General features: G+C 45.1%; 1 protein-coding gene across 4 annotated transcripts in view; it reads left to right on the forward strand.

Annotated features, from left to right (window-relative positions):
- FGFR3 (fibroblast growth factor receptor 3) overlaps positions 1-19,731 on the forward strand; it is a 55,617-nt gene that overhangs the window by 11,658 nt on the left and 24,228 nt on the right. For all 4 annotated transcript variants that reach the window (XM_055726532.1, XM_055726536.1, XM_055726541.1 and 1 more), the window contains exons 3-4: positions 11,434-11,697; positions 16,153-16,206. In XM_055726532.1, the coding sequence (XP_055582507.1) occupies positions 11,434-11,697; positions 16,153-16,206 (318 nt within the window). The remainder of the gene's footprint in view (positions 1-11,433; positions 11,698-16,152; positions 16,207-19,731) is intronic.

Consider the following 19,731-nt stretch of genomic DNA (forward strand, 5'->3'; position numbering starts at 1 on the left):
TAAAACTGCTTGAAGGCAGTGGGAACTGAGACACGCATGACTTCCTTGAACTCTCTCTTAATTTATTACACGCAGTCCAAAACCCACCGTAATAGATACGGTTGCGGGAGACCATTAAAAGGTCCGTTCTGGTGAACCTGATGCCCTGCTGTTGCTGCTGGAAATGATAAACCGCCGTGTTTGGGGCGGATGGTATGTGTGCCCTCTGTGTGTGTGCGTATGCTTGGAAGCTGGTAAATTCTGCTAATTTAGGGATTGTTTTCTAAGTCTGTTTTCTATAACTCCGTAGACTTAATACAAATAAAGAACTGACTTAAGTTTCCTGTGAGAAATGCAGAACAAACGCTAAGTGTGGGATTTGAATGCAGAAAGGTGAAAACACAAATGTATACAGAAATGGCAAGTCAAACAAGCTGAAAAAATATTGTAAGGTTGATTTAACAGAGCAGTGAACTCAAAGCTGTCTAATCCCTTTAGCAGCCTTCTTTAAAGACGAGAAATAAATGAATTTTTGACATCTACTTTTCTTTTCCCATCTCTCCCAACGCGTTTCTATTAATGCTGAAGGATAAGACTTGAGTTTAGCACAAGGACCAAGTGTTGCAGCTTTAGTTAGATGTGCTTTCTAAATAATAACGTCTTCGTTTGTCATTTGTGACTTCAGATTAAAGTGGATCAGACTTTCTGAAAGGAGATTACAGTTAAACTTCTCCAGCTTGGGTACCTGGCACCTAAATCTCACTTGAGTCACTGAAATAACAGGCTCAGTTTTGAAAGATGCTGAGCCAGGTCAGGCTCTACATGAAAATCGCTTAAGCACTCTCAAAATCTGGCTATTCATTTTGATGCTTGCATTTCAAATGTTTGACCTTTGTTTTCTTTACTAAGTATGCAGACAGGGCAGCCCCCAAATTATTGGGTTTTTTTCCCCTTTTATACATCTGAAAACGGCTAGCAGAGAAGACTTGAAGTTCTGCATCTTATTACTGAGAAATATAGATCTTTGAAAACTACCATTTTATGTAACTCAAGGGAAGCTTGCAAAGGGGGGAATATTTACTTATTTTCATTGACATGAACATGGTCTGTCGCATATCTAAAACCCACAATCGGTTAGAAAAAAACCCACCCAAAGTACCTTAAACCTTTGCCCTCTCTTAATCCATGTACAAGAGGGTTTTTTTTTCAGATGTTCTCCCCCCCCCCCCCCGCCCCCTCCGCTGAAATAGAGGCAATTGATAGGCTCATAAACAAATACCAAACATTAAGTCCTAATCTCCATATAGAGGAGTCTGACCCTTTTTATGGAGAGAGAGGGTAGAGGGAGGAAACGGGGCCAGGAGTTTGAGGTTTAATGCTTATTAAAGTTTTAGTGGGTGGGAAAATGCAATCAATAAATTTTGTTTAATGCCTTGAAACTGGTGTTAGTTTTCACTAGCTACACTGGAGGGTAGTTTTCATTTTGAAACTAGGACACTCGTAGTTGGAATGACAATTAATGTGGAGTGAATATGGTCCCAGTTGGAAGCCGATTTTTTGAATAGCATGAAAACTCCCCCCACCTCCCCGCCTTGGCTCCGGAGTGGGGTAGCTTCCGTTTTTAATTAGCGAACCAGGCAAAATTTAGCTCATTGTGTCTTTCTGCTCCTTTGGCCCAGTGGATAGCTTGGATTTCTCCATCTTGCTGTCATGAGGCTGTTCTTTTTATTTTTTTCCTTCAGTTTTGGTGTGGGGAGGAAGGGCAGGGGGGGCTTCAGGATACTTAGGATTAAAGTCATTGTTCAGGGGTATTTGCAGCCAGCTGCTTGCATTAAATGAAGATTAGAGGAACGCACATTAAAAGTGTAAGGGAAACGCAGAGGAGCTGGGATTTGGGAGCTGCATAGCTGTGAACCGAAGGGGAAAGGTTGGGGCTTTATGGCAAATTTTTTCTGCTGCCATGTGATCTCAAAGCCCACTTCAGAAAAGCATCACAAGTAACAGAAAAGCATCACAAGTAACAGAAAAGCATCACAAGGAACTGCCAGGGCCAGGCCTGCCTGGGAATTGTAAAGGGAGCATGAGTCTTTGCAACCATTAAAAAGTTCCTGTGAGATAAACCTAAACTTCTGGGCCCAGCGAACTTACGTATTGCTTAAAATTCATCTGCAAGAGCACTTAGGAGGTGGTGAACGTTTTGCTAGAATTCACTAAAGAGCTGAAAACCCCACCCAGGAGGTTGAAAGTCCAGAAGTAACGAATTTTTGAAGGATTTCAGGAAGGAAATGTAGAAGGAAGGGTGTAGAAGAGGAGCCTAGAAAAAAAAGTAATTCTGCAATGCCTGCTTATTCTTTGAAGGGTTTACAAGAAAGATTAAAAATATTTCCAAAGATTCAGTTTCTCTCCTTTCTTTATGCTTTGTGGAACACTCATTTATGTAGTCTGTCATTCTTGTTGCAAACCTTGCTAATTGCTTGGTGCTTGTCACCTACAAAACCCTGCTGGGTAACCTGGTCCAGGGAAGCATGAGGGGTGGCATGGTGCACTGATGCTGAAGAGCATAGGTTTGTTCGGGGCCTCCATAGTTTAGCAGGACACAATCCTGCTCCAGTGGAGGCTGGGGACAAGGTTTGCCCAGTCTGTTGGGATGCTGGGAAGCCTCAGACTGTGCCTCAGTTTCCATAGCTGCCTGCACTGGCTTTGGAAAGGGGTTGTGGCGGTTGCTTGCTGCTGCAAAGATGAAGCTTTTTTGGACTTCCTCAGGCATGAGGAGCAGGAATGTAAAAAAACCATCAGCTGTTTTGTGGCAGGATCTGTCTGTCGAGACCAAGCTGGGATGCCCCTGCTGTGCTATGCAAAAAGCTGGGGCCAAGTTGGCCACTGGTCTTCAAAGACAACAAGAGGCAGACACCAAAAGGAAGATGACATTGACACAGACACCTAGGATCAGCCAATGGGTGTCCCGTCCCTCTGCCTTGAGTAGGGAGCAGTCTGGGTTGAGCATGTTTGGCCCCCACAGTTGGGTGAGGTGGACTGTGTATGTGACATGTGGGCAAACCAGCTGCAAGGATGCAGTCACCCACATGGTGTGCTGGGATTGGTGCCATCCCTGCCATGAGTGTGGGCTGCCGAGATCTGATACAGCTCATTGCCACACTCCCCCTGAGTAAAGCACGGAGGCCTCGGCACCTGGGAGAGCAGGAACCATCTATACAGGCATCCTTGAGGTGCTTCAGCATGAGCCAGGAGCTCTTGTAGGATAGGACACATGGAGCAGTACAGCCCAGGGACTTCAGCATCCCCACACTGCCAGGCCTCTGCTCCGCTCTCCCTGTCTTTAGGGACCATTGATGAAGTGGAGGACACCTCATATCAGTTCTTCTATTTCATTTAAAAAAAAGAAAAAAGGCATGCAGAGCTGTGAGATAGATGGATATGGGTAGTGGTTGCTTCCCTCTCTTGTGTTTTGAGTGAGGAACCAAGGAAAATGATTGCACGGTACGGCCAGATTTCAAAGAAAACTCCGCATCGCTGCCTGTTCCTTTAAGCCAGCAAACCCCAGCTGAAGGCTGTCCTTAGGACAGGCTCTGGGCTCTCAGCAGCAACCAAAGCTTTGTGTCCCTTGGGGTTTACATTCCCATTTTTGTTAGGTGTAGCCAGGAGACCCCTTTGATTTGTTCTCTGTTGTGTTTTTTTTCCCCTCCTTAGGGCTTTCCAAGTGCCACAGGGAAATCCTCCGGGCTAAAGTCTTTTTGTAACTATTTTAGCTTTGTGGCAATTTATTTCTTCTTCTAACTCTCAGCATCTGAATTGGGTGATCTGAGAAAACAGTCCATTAAAAGGAGGATACTGTAGAGTCCTGATGAATCCTGTTTTCTACTTGGCCGGTGGAACAGAAAGCTAATTGCCAGTAGTAAATCCATTCAAAGGAGGGCTGGAGGGAGGGAGAAAAGCTAATATTCCTCCTTGAATGCCATTTAATCTCTGAAACCTTTCATGCAGATGTAAATTAGGATTTGCACAACAGAGTCAACAGTTGCTCCGTAGATAAGGCAGATTTGCAACATCTGCTTTTCCATTCTAGAAGCTCTTCCAAAGTCGCTGTCGCTGTTGGGGATAGCCAAGCTAATTACTAGAGTTTTTATTCTTTCCGTAATCTTTTGTTTATGAGGAAAGCTGCATATGACAGAACTAAACCTGGTTATTGTTCTGCTGATTTGCTAGGAAAAAAGTTTGCTTTCCTCTTAAGATAGGTCTAAAAAAAACCCTCCCACTGGGTGGTAATACAGTGCAGCACACTTGTTAACTTCTTTGGAAGAAACATTGTCTGGTAACAATTGCATAGGCCACTGCAGTGGTAATACAGTATAAACAGTTTACCTTGCAGTATTATTAGGAAAACTATGTTAAGCGTTTTCAGGAGAGCAGCACCCCCCCAACCCCACCCTTCCCCAAGCAAACGTGCAATAGGTGAAAGATAAAGTGCCACCTTCAAATGATGGAGGCAAACACTTTCCAGAAGTGGTTTCCTAAAGGTACATTTCTGGATTACAGTTTAAGCTTTTACAGAAGCAACCATATTTTTTTTTATTTTGCTGAGGAGTGAGCCCCGTTGAGCAGGGGAGATAACCCAGCTGAACACCACTGCAGGAAAGCATATGCTTCGACAAAGCATTCTGTGCTGCTGTGATTGCCAGGCTGAGCCCTTTCTTCCGGGATAGCTGCAGCCTGACACTGGAAAATGCTCCGAGAGGGATCTTGACCTTGGAGAGGGAGAAAAGGGAGTGAAGAGAAAAGATAGGATATATATTTTATAATAAAACATATTTATATACACACATACATATGCACACACACATATATATAAAATAAGGTAATATACGTAACATACTATATATAACATGTGTGCATTTGATATATTATATTTTGCTGTGCCAGGCTGGTGATGTACCCTTTGGGGTGGCAGTGCCGTAGCCAGACAGGGATGTGCCACCACTGGCACCATCATAGCTGCTGCAGAAAGGGGAGGGAGGTTTGCCTTGCATAAAGCACCTCCAAAAATACGTCTATAAAAAACCACCCTGTCAGCTTCCCCCCCCCCCCACCACCCACCCCCCACCCCCCCACCCCCCACCCCCCCCCCCCACCCCCCCCCCCGTGCGGTTGAGGGTATGGGGTGACTGTGGGGGAGCTCGAGGGTATGGGGCGACTGTGGGGGAGCTTGCTTTGCTGTCGGCCGCTCCCTCGATCTTATCTGGCCTGAAAAGGCAGATACTTGGGTAAACAGGCGATCCCACGATCTTATCGTGCTCCCTCTCAGGGGCTGATGCTGGGTGCAGGGCCTGGGGCGGGTTTGGTGGTTTTTGGTATTCCCCCAGGGCTCATCTGCCTGTCTGGGGAGATGGAGGGAACAGGGGCATGGGCAGGGTGCTCACGGGGGGAGGTGGCACTGGGGCTGCTTGTCATCCCTCCTGGCTACTCTTTAAATTAAAGCAGGTCCCAAATGTACAGTGTTTTGGCAATAAAAGTTTTATTTCCCTTCTCAGCAATGAGATTTGCTCAGTTCTCAGTGCAGAAGTCCCAAGGTGAGGTGGGCAGGCAGCCAGCCCCATGCCACAAGCAGCCGCGCAGGCATTGGGAAAAATGCTGTTGTTGGGGAGTGAATGATACCGTGGAACCCTGTTAACACAGGTGGGACACTAAACCAAGGCTGAGCGTGCATTGAGGACACGATGCTGGTCTGAGCCTGGAAGTAGTCTACGTGCTCTTTGCCATCACAGCTTTGTTCATCCCACCGATGCTGGAGGTCTCTGTATCCCTCCAGCAGTTAGCCACCAGCTCTGCAGCTGTGACCATGATCCCCCTGGAACGGTATGCCAGCCTCAACAGGAGAAAGCTCTGGCATGATTGTTGTTCTGTGATCCTACAATACGTCCTGTGACATGAATTTGATGCAATAAAATACATAGGACAAGAAATGTTTTTGAATTAACCTGAAGGGAGAAGTCTGTTGATTGCTGCTATCCTTTTGCTTGTTAACATGCCAAATGCAGCTTGTCCAGCTTGAAAAAGGGAGAATATGATGCACTTAGAATGAGCCTCTTAGTCTATTCCACCACCAGGCTATGAAGCAGTCCCGAAAAGCCTCTCCAGGCTTGCCAGGGTGTGGGGTACGGTGAGGAATATCTTGCTGTTGGTACTGAAGGACCTGTGCTTCGAGTGCTCTGTGGTGGGGGGTCTCGGTAGGGTTTCAGTTGTGTGGTGGATGTGCCCTGGCTGCGGGATGCTCACTGAAGGAAGAGGAGGATGGTGATGGTGGGTGAGGCGTGCACCCCACCTGAGCAGTCCCTCAGGAAGCTTCCAAACACATTGATGTTTGGAAAAGCACAATTGTGGGAAGCTATTCCAGGAGGAGAAACACAGATTGAAGAGAAACGAGTAGAATGTCCTGGAGCCCAGGACCCAGCACTTTGTGAGGTGCCATGGGGCCCCCAGGGTTCCCCTGCCCCCCTAGGGCTCCCACAGGCACTGTGAACCTTTGCCACCCAGCAGCAGCCCCCATGCTTTCTGCCACAGCTCCTGGGAATAGTCCCTGACTCCAAGGAGGGCATCAGCTAGCCTCTGGGGGTGCTTGAAGTTTTTTGGGGGCCATAAGCAGGCCAGGAATACCCCACCACCCTCCACCTCCTTGGCCTTTTGTGGCTGAAGAAGAAGTAACTGCATATTCTCCTGCAGTTCTTGAAAGCTGCCTGCGGTAAAGCCAAAATAAAACATTTCCAGGCTCAGCCAGAAACAAGTATTGATGTCTAAGGAGCAGACGTCTGATGGAAATACTGACACACTTAAGCACTTGGAAGCTGTGAAACCACACAAAAAGTGAATTATTGCTGGGATGAGCCAAGCAGCTATGGAGATGAAGTATCTTACCCTTATAAGTGAATACATACAAAGCTTTTTAGCTATGCTGGCCCAGCTGCTTCTCGTTGTGGAAGGTGCTTCCTGGCTAGTTGCTGCCTTTTCGCTCCTCTGTTCAGCTTAAAAATTGCCTGGCTCTCTGTAGCATGTTTGCTCTGAGCAGCAAGTGATGCTGCTGCAAGTGTTGATCCCCATCAGAAGCGTCTCTTGGTGATTCTTGACTAATTACTGCTTTGGCTAAACTCATACATGGTTGAATTTTAGACATGTATCAGGACCCCACAACCTAGATTGCCTTCTCCTCTCTAAGAACCCATTATAGCTGCAAATGCATTAATCCCTGCACTGCTGGCAAGTGACAGAGCAGGCTCCCATAACCCCTGCATGAATTAACTCCCCAGTAATTTATACCTGTGTATCGAAGTTTAACCCCAGCCAGCAAATAAAGCTCCATGGAGCTGCTTGCTCCCCCCTGGTGGGATGGGGGAGAGAATCAGAAGGCACAGTGAGAAAACTCCTGGTTGAGATAAAGGCAGTTTAATAAGTAACTGCAAAACTGTGCACACAAGCAAAGCAAACCAAGATTAATTCCCCCCTCCCCATGGCAGCAGGCTGAGCCCTGCCCCCCCCCCCCTCCCCCCCCCCCCCCCGACATCCGGACTCCATCACACGTAACAGGGACATGGGAAGGCCAACACCATCGCTCTGAACATCCCACCCTTCCTTGTTCGTATTCCCCAGCTTTATATGCTGAGCATGGCATCCCATGGTATGGAATATCCCTTGGGTCAGGTGGAGCGGGCTGTCCCGGCCGTGTCCCCTCCCAGGCCTGGTGCCCCCCCAGGCCCCTGGCTGGTGGGGTGGGATGAGAGGCAGAAAAGCCCTTGGCTCTGTGGGGGCACTGCTCAGCAATCACAGAAACACCCCCTGTGCTATCAACACTGGTTTTAGCACAAACCATCACCCCATACTAGCTACTATCAAGAAAGTTAACTCTGTCCCTGCCAAAAGCAGCGCACTCTGTCAGCTGTGGGTTTTGAAAAGATGCTTTTAATGTCAGTTAGATCCCAAATGGGGGTTTCCTTTGGGAGCAGAGGGACCCTTGCAACCTGACTCGCAATAGAAACGCTTTAGGATAAAGTTTTAAAGGGTGCGTGGGGATAGGTATTTGCCAGCAGCAAGGGTGGTTTTCTTGGTACCCAGGACTGAGATCCAGGAGGTGTGTGTTCAGCCCCAGTAAATCTGAAAACCTACCTCCCCACAGTGCTGCTTTGCAGGTGGGAATTTTTCCGACTGCTTCAGTCAAAGGTGTATGAGCAGATGGAAGAAGCAACTGTGTCAGGAGAGCTCAGTACCTGCTCCCCGGATTGGTTTCCTTACAATTTAGCAGTGAGAGATGCAGGATGAAGAAGGTGGCCAAACCCTTGCCCAGGTCCTCAGGAGAGCTCAGCCCATCTGTGTTAAACTCCTCCCAAACACAGGCTGTACACACAGCCCCTGCCACTTTGTGAACGTGGTTGGAGATGTAGACTTCTGCAAGTCAGTCTCATGGCTGGATGCTTGGCTCCAGAGGGGGCAACTTCATGTCTCCTTCATGTCTTGGTGTCTCTTGGTTGGGAACACCAGGCACTTGCAGCTGGAAGGAGGTGCTGGGCTCTGGGCACCCAGTGGAAGAGCTGTGTTTTTCCCACTCAAAACTCCAGCTGTTCTCAGCATGGAAATGAGACTGTCTCTGCTTTCTGATTTATCATCTTATTTGAAAGCTATAGGAGGAATAAGAGTAAAATTTCATTCTCCAAGGTCACAGTTGGTCAAAGTGCTTAAGCACTTGAAGCGCATGTTTAAGTACTTTGTGGAGGTTTCCAATTTGAGCCCTGTTTATTTTTTAAGCCATAAGCACATAAACTGAAATTTGAAAAACTGTTTAAAGAAGTGAGATTAAAACCATTAGTATAATGTTTATAATTATAATCCATAACCCTTTCAATTCACTCTCCATCTTTCCAGACATTACTCCCAGTCAGCAGGAAATAGTCACCAAGACTGAACTTTGCATTTAACAGGCATCACGGTATCTGGTGGAGACTGGCTGGGGAGATTGAGGGCAGAGATGCCAAAAAGTTGTCAGAAACAAGAGATGATGATGCTTTCCACAGAAAGAAAAGACCCCAGTGGTTCTGCTCTGAGTATAAAGTGAATTTCCTCTTCGTTATCAGCATTCCTTAATTATGTTTTATAAAAAGAGTTTGTCACTTTGTCCTTAACCAGGTTCATGGCTTTCCAAAAAGAATGATTTCCTTTTAAATGGGGCCGAACAGTACAGTTTGGCTTGTGCTTAGTCTGGGTTTGTTCCTGTTCGGTAGGTTTATGATAGAAAAAACAAAATATACAAGTCTTGATAATTTGGCAAACAGCTTGGATAAAACTGTGTATTTTGTGTGGAGGGATTGTGCAGCTGCATGGGATTTGTTTTCCAGTAGATTAAATTAGCAAGAGCTTCCATCAGAGTCAACAAACGAAGATCAGTACCCAGTCCTGCAAGTGCAAAGCTATATGCGGGCTTTTTAATTGGAAGCCAAAGTTGGTATCATTGAAAAAATCCTTACAGTCTAGAAAAAGGAAGAAAAAACCTCTGAAAGGAACAGTTAAACCAGAATATTTCTCAACCATATTTTCCCCAAGGCTATATCCCCGTTGGGAAGAGACCATGGGTGAACACTCAAGTGTCGCAACAGGTGCTGGTCTGATAGGAAGGAGATATTGGAGCTCTGTCTTCTTTTTCTTTTTGCTAAAAGTGTACGCTTTCAGGAAAAATCTTTTCATTAAAAGAAAAAAACCCAACACCCTAAACCTTTGACTGTATGAATACCACAAAATTCTGGCCAAACTCTAAAATACTTGAGCTGGAATTGCTGCAAGGGTGTCAGAGGAAAGAATCTTTGTAACCCCCAACAAGTGTGGGCTTTGCCTCCTGCGAGATGATACCTCCCATGAAATACCACATATTTCAGGCCCCCAGGATTCATTACTTCTATCCTGCAAGGGTATTGACTAAAACATTTTTATAATTTTAATTTTTACATTTCCTCAAGAATAAAAGCTTGCATGACAAGAAGAGAAGAGCAATACATTTTTCTCGTAACCTGCTCCAACTCTTTCACTTAATGGCAGAAGAGCAGCTTGAAGCCAGTGCCACATCCTCGGGTATTCAGAGCTGCTGTAATTGCATTGATTTTAAAGTCAAATTGTAAATTTATGAATATGCTGAAGCTGCAAAATTAGGATCTCTGTCCAAATCTGATTACTATCTGAGATCAACTCGGGCCACCTGGGTTTGGATCATAGTTCAGACCGAACTGTTTTGAATCACTTTCATTTGCTAATTATGTAGTCATAGCACCAAAGTATCTTCATCAAGGAGTAGGATCCCCTGTGATACATACTGTACAAAAGCAAGAAGACACTTATGCCTGGTGGAACATACAGCCTCGGAGCCGGTGTCAGCCAGAAGGTAGAGGTGGGGCAATGCCAAGTGAAAACGTTGGTTAGCATAGACAAAGTGGGGAGAATGGCAGTCTTGTTGTTAAGCTAGCTGGGTTGAGGGCAGCTGTATTCTAATTCTCCTTTATTAAAGAAGTGTAAAGGGTAAATAAACCATTTAATGCCAAGAGTGAGTTTATATGTCACTAGAAGGAACATGAGAACCTTCAGGCCCAAGAACCACACTTCGAACATGCACCGCATTTCGCCATGGGGACATTTCTGAGCTTGAACCTTTCCTTGTGTCATTATCCTATGGTAAAAAACATTCTCCAGCCCATGGCAGTGTTCACTGGCATCATTTGTGGAATGAGCTACTGCAGCTGGTAGACTGAAGAGACGAGGATTTCAGCTTTCATGCTCAGTCTTTGGTTCTGCACTTCTTTGTTGCACAGAGTGTAACTCCATCAGGGAGCTAGTGGTGGGTTCATTTATTTTAGCTATTCCAGCTTGCATCTTCCATTCAGCCTTCCCACCTTGTTTCCTTCAGCCCACAGAGGTTGCCTTTGGGCCACCCAGAGTCACTTGAGAAATTCTGTTTTCCCATTTCTGCTCCTTTTATCCCCTTCTTGCAGGGTCTGGCAGGGGTTGTGGACAGTTTCACAGGAGTAAAGAAACCGAGATCCAGGGACCAAACTGTGAATAAGCACACACTTATTTCTGCCAGATCACCCCCCACACACCCCAGTGCTGGGTGTTGCAGTGACCCTATGTAGTGGTCTGTGCTGTTTCTTATGATGCACCTGATGGAGTGGCCGTGTTTTGGTCACTACAGGGTGGACATGGTCCTTGTAGATCAGCCAGAGACCTGACTGCAGTGTGCACAGCTGGCTGTGCCTTACTGCCTGCCAGGGGCAGGCAAGCCTCGTCTCTGGCAAGGAGGAGCTCTGGGCACATGGAAGTATCAGTAGAGCAAATATAAATTTCTTTTTTAAATGCTCTTTCATTCTCTGACACCTGGTCTTATTTACTCATTTCCGTTTCTTTCTCCCTTTGCAGAATACTTGAGGAGCGAGACCGCCTTTCTGGAAGAGTTGGTGTTTGGAAGTGGAGATACCATTGAACTTTCTTGTAACACCCAAGGCTCTTCTGTGTCTGTTTTCTGGTTTAAAGATGGTATCGGGATTGTACCTACCAACAGAACTCATATTGGACAAAAACTGTTGAAGATAATCAATGTGTCATATGATGACTCGGGGCTGTACAGTTGCAAGCCAAGGCATTCCAATGAGGTCCTGGGAAACTTTACAGTCAGAGTTACAGGTACATGCAGAAATACAGCTGTTTTGGTGGTTTTTAAAAATTATTTATTTATTTTCCGTTTTTGCTCCTCCACATGTTCAGCATAGCTGGTGCTTTGCGGTGTTCATCCATACTTGGTGGGTCTCTACCTCCCTGGTAACTCCTGGCAGTGATTAGACTGACACCACAAACGAGTCAAAGAACGCTTGCGTGTCCATACCAAATGTTAAAGCTTGGTGTTAATACTGAGAGAGACTTAGAAACAGTGCTAGTCAGATTAAACCCCAAATCCCCCCTAACCCTCAAATAGATGCAATGCTACATGTGCCTTTGAAGTCCTCTGTGAGTGAGTGAACTGTGGCTCAGGGAGGTTAAGTGACTTTTTCTACTTTATGTGAGAAATCAGTGGCAAAATTGCATGTAAAAGCTGGAGGTTCCTGAAAACTGTTCCCCTGCTGTAGCTGATAAATCCTCTTCCTTCTGTCCTGGTTATCACAAATCACCAGTTTGTTTCAGAAGTAGCTTATCTGTAAACTGTATATCTCAAATATGTGCTTCATCAAAGGTACTTATTGGGATTCGTGTATTGCAAACAAGTGCTGTGTTGGCAAAGCACGTGCTGTCATTTGCTTGGTCATACTTTTTCCATGATTAGGACAGTAGGACAGAACAGCTGCAAGTTGTCCAAGCCTGAATCACTAAATGGAGAGTGCCAGAAAAAAACTGTTGCTCCTCCGGCGAGCTAACCAGTAACATTAAGATCATCTCCATGATTTCAGGTTTCTGCATTGGTAGATGGATACCCATCACTGTGAACAGACAGAAGAAAGCCTTCTGATCACACAGATTAAAAGCCTGGATTTTTAGAAAAATTTACCCCTTCTGGATCTAAGATTTTGAAAACTTTCCTTTGCCCTTGTGCATTGGACCTTTTTCGAGCATCGTTGAACAGTAGGTCCTTGCCTCCAAAAGTTGAGTTCCCTCAAAAAGTAAGGGGGTCTGTCTGAAAAGCAAACAGAGAGATGTTTGTGATTGTAAATCACATCTACTCCATAAAGGGCTTTTTCATGCCAGAAATAGGATTTTGTGTAAGTGAGAGAATCAAACCATCGTGAGAATAAAAGCTTGTTTCAGCAATTCTTCACCAACATCTGCTTTTCATTGAATGTTACTGGAGATCGCTGTGAATGCTTCAAGGTCATATCAATTAAATGGTTAAAGAAGTATTTGGCCCTTGAAAGGCTTTCTTTAACTAGGTATGATTATTGCAACTATCCAAGGAACTGCAGGTTGTTAGAAACTTTACTCTTTTTTTTTTTTTTTAAAGTGACATTAAAATGCTTTTGAGTTCAAGGGGCAGCAGGGAGGCAGAAGAGGGCAGCTGGTTACATGCTCAAATGAAACAGCTGCCAGCCCCAAAAGTTCGTAAAGTGAGAAATTGTTTTTAATAGTGGAAGGGCTGATAATCCTCTGCTTTTAAAAAGTTTAAGCCCCTGTGTTTTTCCTCTTCGCTAATAATAGCTAATAACAGCTTAAGAACAAGCGAGTAACCTGAACCTGCTTTCTGACAGCATTATGAGTCTTTGATTCTATTAGCCCACTGTCATTACCACCAAAGTGCTAGTAATGTGGGAATCTCTGTTTTAGCTGTCAGCAGCACTTGTTTTAAACTTTGAAGCCCTGCTTTATGTGGCAATAGTGGCGCCTTTCTTATGCTCAGATACGTCTTCATAATTTGTACTGATTGCTCAGTGTGGCACTTGCGGAGATGAAATCATTATTGGAGATTTGTGGTTTGTGTTCCCACTTCTTAAAGGTAACGCCAGCATTAGCTCAGATATCTGGTTGGGTGTTCATGTGGGTATCTAATGTTCAGGGCTGGGGTTGTCCTCTGTATTAAACTGCTTTAAATCTGTATCAACAGACTGGAATTGCTCTGATCCGTATTCTAAAGTAAGCAAAACTAGGCTAGGTGTATTCAGAATAGCTGGTGTACATGCAAGTCACATTTTGAGAGGTGCTTCCAGATTCTAGGAGTGTATCAGGATTTTCCTATGTGGGGCCATGAGTTCTGAGTCTGCAACAAACTCTTCTGTGGTGACTGTGCACAGTGAGATGCTTGATACTGAAGGTAGAGCAAGGACATGCTGGAGCTGGCATTGCGGAGTTGAAAACCAGGTTGATTAATAGCAGGGTCTGATCTCTTCAAAATGCCTCTCTGGACAGATGTGGGCTTGAGCATGTTGCTAGTTTACAAAAAGAAATGTACTGTCTTCTTAAAACCTGAGCACTTGAAGAGGATCACAAATAGAGGCTGCATGCCCAAACTGATCTCCATCCCTCTTGGCAGAAGCTCCATTTCTGCAACCATTTCACACATGGAACAGCCTTTGGATTTAGTGGCTGAGCAGCACGGACAAGCACGGACTGCAGGCTAGTACTGGCAAAAAGAGCTTTCAAAATACCCAAAACTAAGCTCTTCAGAACACTTGACTAAAAAACTTAAGCCCCTTTCTGTTCATAGTTAAAGCTCTTTGGAGAATAGCATCTGGCAGTTCTTGCTGATGCCAATACTCATCAGCTTCTGTAAAGGATTGTTTTAGTAAATGATTAACAAAGAGCTTACAAATTTTTGGTCACTTTTTGAAAAAGGTGATGTTTCAGGAACCTGAATGGGACAGTAGCTCTGAGTATGGGATATTTGCTCTTAAAACCTAAGCTGCATCTCTCATCTGAAACACAGGCAAGGGCAAAGACTCTTCCCTTGCTCTTGTGGAAATGTTTCTGAATTGGTTTAAAAATTGATTCTGCTCCTCTGGTCACAGTTGGTTCATTGGAAACCAGAAGTAAATTATAATCACATGTTAATATATGGATAACCAAATCTGAGATTGCAGGGCTGAGAATGTGCTGGTTTCTCTGTCAATGCTGGTGGCGATTTGGCTGGGTTTCTGCCTTCGCCGGGACTTGAGCAAACCTGCTGATTCAGCCAACACACCTAAACATCCACTTCACTTTCAGCAAGCCCCATGGCATTTCCCTAGTTCTGCTGCCAGCAGGACCTCAACTGTGGATAGTTAGATACATGCTTGAAATCTTCCTTGGGACTTTGCCAGGGAGAAGGCGCAAAGCACGATGTGCCACTGCAGTCTAAAGCAGGGAGATGATTCCTGTGTCACTCCTGTATATGGTGCATATGTCTGGAAAGTCCTTCCAGATTCTGCAGAGAAGTAGTATTATTCTGCAGAGAAGTAGTATTATCTTTCTTTTAGTAGTTGTTATCTTTCTTTTCCTTTTATCCCCTCACCCCCCCCCCCCCTTTTTTTTTTTTCCCCTCCCCATTTTTACCTCCACTGAGCTGGTCAGAGAATGGCAGAAAACTCAAGTGCATCTTGAAATGAAGGAGATTCTGCCTGGCTTGATCTAAAGTAGTGCTTTACATTCCTGGCCACACTTTGAACACTCACAAAGTTTCCTTGTGAGTTGAAAGCCAAGTTCTTTTACCACTGTCTCAGAATATAAAGGCTGCTCGGTTGTTAGCATTTTGCCTTTATTTAAAAAAGAAATTCCTAGAGATTATATGAAGTCAGTGATTCTGAATCTTCCAGACAATGAATTGTACAAAATCATGTAAACTAAATCAAACACTAAGCTGCTATTTTATAATGGGATTTACATTTACAGTAGTCATTTGGTGGGGAATGGAGAGACTGAGACTTCATTGTGAACAGCTTGGAGAAGGTGAGATGTTAGATCACATTAAGAGAAACAGTTCAGGATGTTTTGGAGAGATACAGATGGAAAATTCCCACCTGCTAACTTGTATTCAGTTACCGCCTCGAGGTGTCTCTGTAGGAGGGATATAATCGAAGGGAACTGGTTCACGGAGTAGACATCAAAATGTCGGTCGAGAGAGGTTTGATTGCACCGGGAAGTTTTTAAAAGCTGTGGTCTGAGTAGTTGAGCGAGGAGTTAATAAGGGGAGATGTGACTGGGGTTTATTGAGTTAAAAGAAAAATGCAGGAAAAGTGAATTAGAAATGCTGACCTGTCATTTCAAGACTTGGTGAAATAAAAAGTCTTCAAGGTGAGTGCTGGGCGGGGGGGGGGGGGGGGGGGGAAGCGGAGGAGAGTTTGTTCTGCAAAAAGAAACTTCCCCTTTTGGAACTGCCTTTGTATTTATGAGGAGAAGAGCACTTCACGCAGGGAGAAGTGTTTGGCATTGGACCCTGGTCTCTGGTGGCAGAGCACTGGCAGACTCGTGACACCTCTTTCCCATTTCAGAAAGCTCCTGGCCGGTTGTCCCTGACCCAGTAGCTTGGGAGAGACAGACTTGTGGAGCTGCAGGGAAGGGTGACCCATCACATGGATGTTCTCCCCTCACTGGAGCCCACTGTGGCACCAACAGCCTTGTCCAACGTAGTATCCCCGTGTGCCATCCTTTTTGTGCTTCACCTCTTTCTCCTTCTCCTCCTAGATTCCCCTTCGTCTGGTGATGATGAAGATGATGACGATGAGTCAGAAGACACAGGTAATTTGGTTTTCTGGGAGGCAGAGGCCTTTTTTTTCAAAGAGAGGTAGCTCTGAAGTGGAGCAGCTCATCTAGATGTTCAGCTGGTTGGAGAGCAGCTCTTTCTCTGTGTTGATGTCGGTGATCATGATGGTGTTTATCTAAAAATTCAGAAGTAGCTGCCAGAGTGATAGTGCTGCTGTAATATCCTACGGCAGCAGCAATGTTGAGTGTTTTTTGGGGGAGACCTGATGAGCTAGAGTTATGAATTTTCATTGTATGTAAATCCAGGCAAACACACTTATCCTTTTTTTTTTTACTACATCAATGTTATGCCAGATTTACACCACTGTAAACCTTGGCCTGCTTTATTTGTAGCTGTTTTGATTCTGGTCCTTACTGGCATCTTGATTGGAGCCAGAGCATAAAATTTACGCTAGCCAAGGGCCAAATTTACTGATGCTGTAAGCGGCAGCAAGCCTTTTGGCTTTGCTGGCTTTTTCTTTTGCTCTGCGTGGGGAAGGGAGCCCCAGGATGGAGCCTCTCGGTGCTTTCTTTAAGTGCAATAGCACTAATCAGGATCATTGCATGTTTCAGAGGCATTAGTGTTGTGTTTTATCATGCTCTTTATATTTCTGCAAAGCGAGCTGCCTGTGTGTATGTGTTTTTAATAAATAAATGTCTTGCATTTGAACTCCCAATCAGCTATGTACATTGGCAGAAGTTCAACATGACTGGAAAATTTCTCCTGCCCATAGTGTTGGACATGCAGGACTCTTTAGAACAAGTCCCTCACTGTAATACATTCGTACCACTGTGTCGTGCAGTATGTGGACGGTAACAGTGAGTTATGGTGCCAGGAAACCCATCACCAGCAGTTAGTGGTTTTCTGATAGCTTCTAATTAAGGGTCGGATCCTGCGAGGTATTGGGCACCTTTGCAGATGTGCTCAGGGCTCCTGAAGCCTGGTGGAGGCTCAGGTTTGGTCAGGATTTGTTCCTGCTGCAGAGCAGCTCTGATGAGCACAATTAATCGTTCTGTACTATTTTTTTATGTGGTTTGTAGTAAACTCCCATCTCTTAGCAACAGGTATCACAAAACATCAGCTGGTTTATGGTACAGAAAGACACGTTTTTCTTCACTGGAAAGGAAAACATACATTTAGCCTCATGTATTTATAGCCTGTATTCTGGGTCTTATTGACTTTGAGGCTGTGTCTTTTTTTAGACCTAAAGGTAACAACTGGCTTTGCTTAAAGGTCTTATTGGAAAAATTTGGATTCTCTTCTGCTTTAAAAACTGTTGATTAGCTTAACGTGCCAGCTCAGTGAAAGCTCATGGCGTGTCATGACATGGATGTGCTTTATGTTGCTTGGTTTGATGACAGACCCTCCCCTTAACCTTCACAGACTTTCTCTTGAGTCTGGGGAGCCGTGTTGTTAACCCTGGCACCACTGCTTCTGGGACATCCCACCAGGGACAGGGGCTGCAGGACCATCCCAGGCAGGTGCACACGTGGGTGTAACCAGTACCGTGTCCTATGGACAGCCCAAAAACCTGTGTCCTCTATTTTCTGTGGCAAAACAATACCCTACTAATGAGTTGTATGAGCCCCTGCTTGGCCATCAGACATAGCCATGGTCAGTAGTTGGAGGAGTGAAGAAATAAATACGCTTTCATTGAAAAGAAAACTATAACCAATAGTTACCGTATTTATTCAGGACTGGCTCACTGCATGTTGCCATACTGCATGTATGTGCATATATATATATATGTGTGTGTATATATATATATATATACACACACACACACTGAATAAACCCCTTGTCTCCTGGCTCCTAGCGATGATAAGTTAATTTTCTGGCTTAATTGTGTTGTTCAAGGGAGTTTCTTACCCTCATATGTATAGAGAAGAGCTTGGAGAGCTGATTCCAATACTCATGAGTTTGAAGTCAGTCTTGTTAATTTTGGGGCTTTGACCCAAAATTGTTGAATGACAGGAGCTGCAAATACCAAAGCAAGAGAACAAGAGGAAATATGTCCCAGAAGAAATTAATATTTGGTGCAAAAACTCTTGGAGAGCACAGAGATAGGCCCTCCACGTGGAGTGCCTTGCTCTGCTCACTCCTTTAAGCATTCTCTCCGAAGGGCAATACAGGAACGGGCATCCCTTAGGGATGGGCAGCAGAAAAGAAAAAAGGGGAACTTCAGCAGCCTCAAAACGTCAGCCCATTTGTTGCAGCCTTGTCACAAACCGTGGTCCACCTATGCAAAAAGAGGCTTTCCAATACCTCTGTTCTCTACAGCTGTTTTTCCTGGCCCTGAAACAAAAACAAAACTCCCTTTTCACACACTGCTCTTCTGCCCCAGTGCTCCCTACCCCTCTGTATCTGTTTGTTTGGAGCCCCCGCTGCGTAGCCCCAGCACCTTCAAAGAGCCCCTATAATCTCCAATTAAATCTGGCTGTGTACTCAGAGGCGTCAGCTGGGGAAATTACACAATTAGGGTTGATTCTGTCTGCCGCAGAATTTTGTGGCAGCTCCTCATTGCTAAATGAGAGCTGGGCTGTATTAATTATTCCAAGTATCGCGCTCGGGTGTTTTTTTAATTGGTCATTCCAGTCAGATGGGTGGCCGGTGTCTTTGACGAACAAAATGGACTGTCGGGCTTAGTGTTTGATGATGGGAAAGGGCCGATGATAATGTTTGCGGGTCCTTTTTTTTTTCCACACCTGCACATGCAAAATCATTGCTTGTAATTAATTTAGAGCAAGCGGCTCTAGAAATTTTTCCTGTCTTTCATCCTTCCTCCTTTCTCATTCCCAAAACTCTCTGGAGCTTTACAAGCTTTGCTTGAAAAGAAGAGTTAGCAACATTTTCACCCCCTTAAAAACTGGTAATGAAAGGACTCTGGGGGCACAGCAAACCGAAAGCAGTGATGTTTTGTTCGCTGCTCCTGTGAGTGAGAACAAAGGCACCTTTTTCAGTGTGTAGACACTTTCTTCCAGTTGCAGTTTGACTTGAGAGCGATGTCCTGGTTATTTGAATCTTGGCATGTTAATCCAGGGCTGCCCAGCCCTGGAGAGCCCCGAATCCCATGGAATAGCACCCAAACAGAGCGAAGGCACTTGGGGAAGAAGCCATGTCTAATTGCAGGAGGGAGGAGTGGATCCTGCTTTTGCTCCACATGGAGAATATCCCCTGCTGGAAATTTGCGTGGGTCCCATGTTGCTCCTTTCTGATGTCCAATGGCAAAATCTCCCTTGGCTTCAGTGACAAAGGTTGCAGTCAGTGGTTTGATTGGTCTCCTGTGAGATTCCAACTCATCTTTTGAGTGAGAAAACGTGGAGAAACATTACCTGCAGAACAGGCAGCTGGTGTAGAAAGGGGAAACCCCAGCAAAAGCACAGCCCAAGGAGGAACCTGGTCCTGGCGGGGCGGCCATGCGATCTAGTTACACCCTCATGCCCGGGTGAGTGTCACTAATGCCATGAAATGGGATTTATGGTAGGCAGATATGTTAATCAAACAACAAACAGCAGGTTATT

The sequence above is a fragment of the Falco cherrug genome, chromosome 1 (assembly GCF_023634085.1).
Source record: "Falco cherrug isolate bFalChe1 chromosome 1, bFalChe1.pri, whole genome shotgun sequence".
Lineage (NCBI taxonomy): Eukaryota > Metazoa > Chordata > Aves > Falconiformes > Falconidae > Falco > Falco cherrug.